At 49.2% G+C, this 9176-nt stretch overlaps 1 protein-coding gene across 2 annotated transcripts; it reads right to left on the reverse strand.

Moving 5' to 3' along the window:
• Positions 1-1848: 1848 nt before the first annotated feature.
• IRS4 (insulin receptor substrate 4) lies at positions 1849-5852 on the reverse strand. Of its 2 annotated transcripts, XM_029241497.1 has the most exons (2): positions 4167-5852; positions 1849-4100 (listed from the first exon to the last, which is right to left on the reverse strand). In XM_029241497.1, the coding sequence occupies exons 1-2, from the start codon at positions 5788-5790 to the stop codon at positions 1951-1953; spliced, it is 3774 nt and encodes a 1257-aa protein (XP_029097330.1). In that variant the 5' UTR covers positions 5791-5852; the 3' UTR covers positions 1849-1950. The 2 variants fall into 2 exon arrangements, with proteins under 2 accessions (XP_029097330.1, XP_029097329.1); XM_029241496.1 differs by having other exon boundaries at positions 1951-5790.
• Positions 5853-9176: the final 3324 nt, after the last annotated feature.

The raw sequence follows: 9176 nt of genomic DNA on the forward strand, positions 1-9176 counted from the left end.
TAAGCCTCCAGAATAGCTGCAAAGTCATTTGAAGTTATTCATAAATCAGTAACTTATGCTAAGATAATGTTAATTATTTTAGAATCTAGATAATATTTGGGAAGACAGGGTTTATTTAAGGAACAAGAAATTTTCACTAATTTTCATCTTTGCTTAAACAAAGAGTAGTGGAAAGTATAGACAAACCTCTATGAAAACTTGTCCTTTCCAAAGTACCACAGGGACATAGACAGCTATGGAACACCCACATCAATATCATAAATGGTGTCTTCAGCAGTTAGGTTCAAACAGTAGCTTAAGACCAATTTCCAGGTGTACTTTACAGAATAAAATAGATCTGTTCTTGAAAAGCTGGTTATGAATTAAAGTCTTGGAAATAGATCTGTATATTTTAAGTGCATGATTCTAGTAGTAGTGGTGATTGTGTGCGTGTGCCTGCACGTGTATGTTTGTGTGTGTGTGTTGGGGGGAGCTCACAATTTAAAGGAGATCTGAATTGAACCCTTTGGCAAGCCAAAGCATCCTTTTGTCGTTTTAATGATCACTCTTTAATGTGTCCGTGCTGCAAACGTGAGTTTTTGTATGGCAAGTTTTCTAAAGCAGGGGGAGAAAGGGGAGGGGGCCTACACCTGCACTAAATAGGGAGCTTGTTAGGTGACTGCTGTGATCAGTCCCCAACTTGTTCTGCCTGATCAAGCACAGTGGGCAGAGATCCAATCACAAAAGCATTCCACAAAGCAAGCAAAGCAAAAATCTTCACTAAACTGACTACTGGAATGAAAACTGCTGGGGTCCATCCCTTCTCTTCCCTGGAAAAGAAGCACATTCTGGTAAAGAGGGAAGGCAGTTGAGACTATGGAGACATCATCTTCCAAAATCATTTCTTGAGAATGTCTCCAGACACCCTGATAACAACATTGCACGATGTACACAGCAGATTTACTCGAAGTCTTATTTCCAAGATCCTATTCTCTCTTATTTCTTCCTTTGGAAAAGTAACCCTTTAAAAAAAACTTCCACTCTTCCAGGGTAGGCTGCCCCTGGGGTCAGGTCTTCCTCCAGCCCTTATTATCTTGCTTACTGAATTGCCCAGAAGACGCACCAATTAGATGTTTTAAATGCTTTCTAAACCTTTCAAACAATATTCATACCCATTATAGTGTTGTCACCATACCCTCCTTGGGGGGAGTTACATGAAGAAAATGAGGCACAGCAGAGGTGACTTGCCTGTCACTGTTAGTGACAAAGAAAAGGAATGCTCAAGGTTTCTGGCAACTTATCCTGTGTAGAAACTAAGCAAATCAACACAAAAACACATTCCAGAGCCAAATACCCTCTTCTTTCAATCACCTGTTGTTCTGGATTATTTACCTTTTGTTCCCTCCAGACGTTCATGCTAACAGTTGAGATTTAACTTTCTTGGTAAATCACAGCAAACCAGCATAACAATGACTGCTTTTTAAGAAAGTAACTTTCGGAAGGAGAATGTCATCAACCCCCAAAGGTTAACAGTTGCTTATTACTGCTCAATATTCGGTGCTCTTATTAAATTAAATTTTAAAAAGCAGCTTTCACTTGTTGATTTGAAAATGAGTTGATGGGATTCCATTTACGATGTCCTGTTTGTATAAATCACTAAGTGTTAGGGAAGGATATCTGAAAGCATCCTCATGCTACATATCCTTAAGTTTGAACTACTCCTAAAATGTAGAACCAGTGTTTAAATGATAATCGGTTCTTTCCGGGTAAAGAAACTTATCATTAGATTAAAACAAGTTTTTGCAACGATCACAAGGTATTGCATGATTAAAACTGAATTCTACTTTCCATGCTAAATAAGCACCAGTGAATGAAATATTAGCTCACATTTTCCTAACAATGCAGACAGAGTAGTGCATCGATCGATTCATTAAGCAATAACCATTAACTTCAGGGAAATGAATTCTAAACTCACCAACCTCTTTGGGGAGAGTCGAACTTCTCGTTGTCAGGTCTGGCAAAGTCCATTCTCACGTACGTGTCGTCGTCGTCAGAATCTTCTTGCTCTGGGGGTCTCGGCGCCCGGCCGCGGCCAGGTGATGGAGGGGGAGCGGCGGCTGCAGCGGCAGCCCCGCCGGCCCTGTTACCTCCCGCAAGGTCTGCCGATGGGTTTTGGGCTCTGGGGTTCGAGCCACCCGCAACGTCTTGGGCCCCTCTTACCGCTTCGGCACCAGCAGCATTAGCAGCAGGTTGGAACCGGCGGACGGAGGCGGAGTCAGATCCCGCGGCGGCCTCGAGGCCCGCGGCGGCAGCGCCGCTGCCCGGGGCAGCGACCAGGGTGGAGGCGGCGGCTAAAGCCCGGCTCACGGCTAAGGTTGGCACGGCTGCCGCGGCCGCGGCTAAAGAGGCGGAGAGGTCTCTCTCGAGGCTGTCGGTCGGGAAAGCAGAGACGGCGGCTCTGGCAGCTGCAAAGAAACTTTGCGAACGGCTTTGTGGGCGTCTTCTCTCGAGCTCTTCTTCCAGCAGCAGCCTCGCTACAGGTGGTGGTTCAGAGCAGCGGCTGGGGGAGAGAGAAATGTCCATACAGCACTCAGAAAATGGGTCGACCACGTAGATGCGACCTGTTTCAGCGTCGTAGCGAATGGCACTGTCAGCAAAAGGCACGGCTGGTGTCATTGCTGGGTTGAAAATCACTTCAATGTAGTCACCTTCTTCCTCATTAGCACTGTTACCTGTAGCACTGGGAGGAAGAGGCGGAAGTGGCCACCTAGCACCGTCCAGAGAGAAGGGGTTGGCACCTGGAATAGCTCTTAAAAGATCTGAGAGGTCGTTTGCTGGATTTGGAAATGGCACTCCGAACTCAACATTCACGTAATTCGAAAAGGCGAACTGTCTGGGGTCGGCAATTATGCCCCACAAACCTGGCAGTCTTTGAATACAGGGAGCTGGCATATTGCTACCTCTTTTAGGGAAGTCAATCTTGATGTAGCCACTAGTGCTGTCGGGTTCTTTCTGCTCATGTGTGGGCTTTTGTGGTTTTGGCTTGATTTTATTCCCTTTTGTAATAAAAGGAAGTCGATTAGGTCTCTTAGTCTTGTTCTTGGGGGGCCCATCACCTGAACGCTTGGAAGGTGATCCCTCATCTCTAGGCTTTGAGAATGACCCCTCAACTGAAGGCTTTGAAGTTACATCTTTGGGGCCTCTGTTAGATGAGGCTTCTTTGTCTAGGCCCTTCCCCAGGAATTTTCCAGGTAACATTGGTACATACTCACTGTGGTCACTCTGCCCCAATGGGGAGCTCCGAAAAGCATTTGGCAGAGAGAAGTAGGAGCTCCAACTTTTGGAGGAAGAGCCTCCCTGAGGATTTCTGGGGTTTTTTGGAATTGCACCAGCTCCAGGAGCCATAAACATGTAGTCACTGTCACTGTCATTGTCCTTTGAGTCATCCTCTTTGTCAGGATCAGGTGCTTTTGCAGGACTTGGTGCAGGTGGTTGGCTCACTCTGGGAAACATCATCATGTACCCTCTTGAATCTTCGAAAGGTGATCGAGAGTGGCGCTTCTTTGACACAGAGACATTTTGAGGAGCCATTGGCATATAATCGCTGGAGCTTGAGAGAGGGGCAGCCACCCCTGGCCTCATTGGCACATATGGGTCATCCTCATCTTCATCAAAAGCTCTGGCCCTGTGGGGACCCCGAGCTGCACCTTCTGGGGTCTCTGTGTCTTTAACTTCTTTGGCTTCTTTGCGTTCTTTTGTGGCTCCTCTGTCAGCACAAAAATAAAGTCGGAACCTTCCCCCAGACTTTCCTTTTCCACCAGTTGCTGCAGCTGGTGGGGGTGGAGGTGGTGAAGGTGGTGGCATTTGCTGTTGCTTGCTTTGAGTTAATTTGCCAAAGTAGGATCTTTTCTTCAGAGATTTCCCATGATCACCATTGCCTTCGGCGCCTTTCCCACTTCCTGAGCCTTTGCTCCCTCCAGAGTTCCTGCCCCTGCCTGAGCCATGGCCATCTCCAGGTCCTTGGCCACGGCCTGAGCCGTGCCCACCTCCAGCTCCCTGGCCACTGCCTGAGCCATGCCCACCTGAGGTGCCCTGGCCATCTCCTGAGCACTGGTTTCCTCCTGCACCCTGGCCCCCGGAGCCCTGGCCACTTGAGCCCTGGCTGCCACTTGAGCCCTGGCTGCCACTTGAGCCCTGGCTGCCACTTGAGCCCTGGCCACCTCCGGAGCCGTGCCCCCTGCCCGAGCACTGGCTTCCTCCAGAGCTCTGGCTACTGGAACCTTGGCCACTTGAACCCTGTCCACCTCCTGAGCCCCGGCCATTTCTGGAGCCCCAATTGTTCATGGGCATATAGTCGCCTCCGTTTCCTTCCTGATCCTCTTTTCCCTGAGGATTGCCTTCTTCCCCAGAGTTGCCAGAGCCGGGACCAGGTGCTTCAGAAGACAGGCAAGCTCCCTCGCTGGGGGCTTCTGCAGGGTGCGGGCCACGCACGGGGCTGGGTGCTACACGGCGAAAAAAGCTGGCTGGCACTGAAATCGCTCTCCTGGACCTCCGCGCTCTGGGCAGGTGCAGTCTTCCTCGCCTGGAGGGGGGCACAGGCTCACTGGGTGTTATGTAGCGCCTGGCGAGGAGCATCTCGTCTTCCCTATCACCGATGGCCCTGAGGTGGCAAAACTGCTCAAAGCGGGACCTTCTGAGCCAGCCGCCGGGCTCGAGCGGCAGCATGTCCAGGTGCCTCCTAGTGGACAGCAGGGTTAACAGGTGGGCGCCGATACTGATGCTGTAGCTGCGGCAGCGGGCTCTGTATTCGTCTGCACACAAGGCTCTCATCTTCTCCAAAAACAGCTCGTGCATGTTTTGGGCCACCACACAGTCATCGACCTGCATCCAGAGCTCCCCCGGACCGATGACGGTGGACCTGCCGACTTCCAAGAAGAAATACTGCTCCGAGTGCCCGCAGCGACGGATGCTCAGGAGCTGGACGACCACGCTGGCCACTTCGGTATTTAGCCTCACAAACACAACCTCCTCGTCGGTAAGACAGAGCCGGAACACGCCGCTCAGCTCTTTTCTGTGCCCCAGCCCCCTGGGTTTGACTATTACCTGCCACACATCTTTGTAGAAGGGTGGCTCCGCCGCCGCTGCAGCCGCCAGTGCGGCCGGCTCTCCATCCGGCTGCGCGCCGGGCGTGCCGCAGCGGCGGCGCTTGCTCTCGAGGATGAGGCGGCTGAGCAGCAAGTACCAGCTCTCTTGCTCCGACTCGTTCTCGGCCACCATCGCGAAGTACTCGTCCTGGGTGAAAAGAGCGATGAGGTGTCGGTACCTTGCGTCGGCTCGCTGGCTCACCGAGAAGCACTGGTACAGGGTGATCACGCGCCGCGGTGGGATGAGCGCGGGGACCGCGGCGCCAGAGGCAGCCGCCGCTGCTGCAGCCGCCGCGGCGCGGACACTGTGCCGGAACTTCCTGGCATTTTCGTAGTATTCCAGTCGAGCTGGGGCGTCGGCGGTCTCCAGTTTGAGCACGAAGTAGCGCCTGTGGCCATGCTTCTGCTTCCGTAGGTAGCCGCGTTTGCAGACTTCGTCCCCGACGGGGAGGTCCTCCTCATCGGACTCGGAGTCTGACCGGGAGCCAGTGGCCGTGGAGAGCCACATGGCTCCCGGACAAGACGACCCGGTCCCAATGAGTGCGGTCGGGGTTCCCGAGGAAAGAAGTGGGGTGGGCGCCACCGCAGCTAGAGCTGCCGCTGTTGCCGCTGCTGCAGCTCGCAGTCTCCTTGTCGCTTGGTCGCGAGCGAAGGAGCAACTCGCCATGGTGATGCACGATGGTTTTAAGGTGAGCGGGCGGAGAGGGGGGGCTCGGGGAAGCGAGGGTTGGGGGAAGAGGCCGTTTACCCCTGTCCGCCCGCCCGCCTCGGCCCGCGCCCCCGCCCACTCCACTCGAAGCGCGCGGCGGCGGGCAAAACAACACGTGACCGCTGCCTCACGTGGCGGCCGCTGTGGCTCCGGCTACCAACACAGTGGAGGGGCGCGAGCGGCCGCCAGCAGAGGTGTGCGAGGGAGGGGGCAGTGGGCCCGAGAGGCGGGGCCACCTCCTATCCCGCCTAGACCCTCTTGGAGAATCTTCCGGTCTCTGGGCCTCGGGAGGACCGAGCAGGAGGGGCTCTCTCGCCACGCAGGTCCTCATGAGGAGTCCACGGAGGCACGGGCGTGGTAGGCGGGGTTTGGAGGGAGAAGTTCGAGAGACGCGGGAGAGCGGGCCGCGACGGGGGCAAGGGCACGGTTGGCTGGGGGGGGGGGGGCGCTAGGTGGCGGGAGGAGGCGGAGCCTCCGCAGCTGTCTTGGGCGGTGCAGGGGAGAAGACCTGGCAAGGTTCCGGGACGGTTTGTTTGTTTATTTGGGAAGCCGAAGCCAGGTGAAACTGTTACAAGGTTTTCATTGGATGGGATGGGAGCCAATGGGAGTGTCTGGCAGGGAGGCGGCCTCGAATTAATTAGTTTGGGGGGCAGGAAGGGAGCTGAGGGGCGTGGAGGAGTGGCTTGGGTCCCGTAGTGGGCTCCGCTGTCTGGTTGTCGCGCGTTCGGCGGTAAACAACCCTCTGCGAGTAGCTATTAATGGTAGTGATAAACTCATGCAAATCCCCAAGCCACGGTGACCCGGGACCGAGCCGGGCGCCCTCTCTTTTTCTTCCCGTCCCTGACATAAATTCTCTCTTTCTGTCACAGTCTGGTCCACTAGTTGCTGCCGCGCACGGCGAGCCGAGAGTCTCGGGAGAAAGCGTGGGCACCCCCTGGAAACGTGTTAACCACCAGGGCACTCAGACCTGCCGCCCACTGCGCTGCAGGCACTCGCGAGCTCGCTTCATCCCTGACAAAAGCCCGCGAGTCTGAGGCACACAGATAACATCGATGCGTTCAAAATGAACCTAATCTTTCATCAGGGCGCGTCTGTAGCCCACGAGACGCAGGTTGGCAAAAGATGGTGTTTCTGGCTATTAGATTAATGCTGACTATGAAAGCACAAATTTGGGGGCCTGCAAAACAGCCATGACGAAAAAAAAATCGGACTCGATTCTTACTCAAATACACCAGTGTTGAGCTGTCGTGATATTTTCCCGTGGGAGATGCTTTGAAAGGCGTCTTTAAGAGAATTTCAAAATAATATTAAGTTTCCCTTTCTTTGATCGAGACCGAAAAACTTTAGAAAAAGAATAGCTCATACCTAGAACAAAGGATCATACTGAACACATATCCTAGAATATATTTCACATCCCTTGCGTCGAGAAAAGAAGATTTTTGCTGAATCTCAGTCTACAACTTGACACCTCAAAAATAAGAACTACTGCCTCCTCTGTTTCTGGAAAAACTGCTGGAGTGTAAGTGCAACCTGAAGTGTTTCTCAATTCCTCTCTCTCTCTCTCTCTCTCTCTCTCTCTCTCTCTTCTACTACGATTTCAGCTTCCTAACGGTGGAGATGGGTCCATGTTACATTAAAATGTTAAAGGGGTGACCACAATTGCAAAGAGGGATTTTGGAGGGGGAGGGTGGGACGTGGTATTTCTAAAAGAATGGAATGTCAGTTCACCTTTGCCCTTGGGCAGATGCTGCAAAGCGTATTATTCATAAAATCTAACAGTAAACCAAGCAATGTATACATCATAAAAATAACCCCCAACCCTGCCCTCTTAAGAATTTGTTCTCTGTTAGTAACAGAATAAACACATTTGGATGAATGACTCCTTTTTGATGTTCCCATTTTGGGAGAAAAGAAATTGGTTTTGGCTGTCTCCAAAATATTAGAAATAACCATTATCATTCCCTCTGCTGCCACCGGTTTATAAGCACAGTATATTCACAGGTGCTAGGAGCAGCCGTGATTTCTGAAAGGGGCTAGAGGTAGAAGGAGTGTGGATGCTGACAGAGCTCTGACTGCAGCTGCTACCCACGTTTCAGCTGCTTGGTCACATATGTAGAAGATTCCCTACTCCTATAACCAAAATGAAAATGATTAAAATCATTTGAGATTTTTATGATAGATGTTATAATGTTTCATAAGCCTTTCCAAGCACTGGGTTTTGCTTTAGATAGAAATGTTTTGAAAACAAGGCAATGCATTTGAAAGTGCTTTGAGTAAAAACTTGACATTTAAAAATGTATGGGAAAACATTAAACTGCATGTTGAATAAAATTTTGAAAATACTGAGAATAATAGATTTTAAAATCCTCATGTCTTTATAGAATTTTATCATAGAGTGGTAGGCTTACAATGTATAGAATATTGTGTCTTGTTCTTTTCACTTAACATTACATGATAACATTTGCCCATATTATTATAGATCAACCTAAACATTATTTAAAATGCAGCAAACTATTCTAGGCAGCTGTATATTAATGTACTTAATCATCCCTCTGTTCGAGGTATTTAGGTTGTTTTCATTTTTTTAATATTATAAATAATGCCGCAATGAACATCTTGGACCTATAGATTTTTTTTTTAATGTTGAGAATTATTCTCCTGGGGTAGAAACTGAGGAGTGGAATTACTGGGTTAAAATATATGAACTTCTATCTGATGCATTATTTTTCAAAAATATTTTATCAGTTTACCCTGTCACCACACTGATTGCCAGAATTGTATATTGTTATTTTTTTTAAATCACTGATAAGATGGGTGAAATGGTATTCCACTGTGTTTTTAATTTGCAATTTTTTTTTACTAGTGAGATTAGAAAAAAAAAACTTTTACATATATTTGCGGACAATAGTGTTATCTTCTTTAAAGTGTCTTTTTGTGTCCTTTGCCTTACCTGTTGGGTTCTTAGTGTTTTGGGGGTGGTTTTTTTGTCTTATTATGTGTGACTTGTTTACATAATAAAGATATTAAACCCTTGTCATATTTGTTGCAAGTTTTTTCCTAGTCTGTTGATGAAAAATATCACTTTTAAGCTAGATTCTCTTCTGTTTTGAAAGATGTGTAAATTTGGCACAAGGAGGTTTGTAGTGTAGTTTAGAAGGGAGATACTGACACACACAAATATTACCATGATCACTTCTAAACTTCTTTTAAACAAACTCACATATCTAAACTTACCTGCTGTTTTAAAGAGAGAACTAAGTTTGTTCTCATATCAACAAATTATAAGAGAGCATCTATACTTCTTAAATGTTATGGAGCACTCTTAAACAATAGTTTGTAAGACA

Source organism: Monodon monoceros, unplaced genomic scaffold (genome assembly GCF_005190385.1).
Source record: "Monodon monoceros isolate NGI ecotype Baffin Bay Population unplaced genomic scaffold, NGI_Narwhal_1 Super_Scaffold_22, whole genome shotgun sequence".
Classification (NCBI taxonomy): Eukaryota; Metazoa; Chordata; class Mammalia; order Artiodactyla; family Monodontidae; genus Monodon; species Monodon monoceros.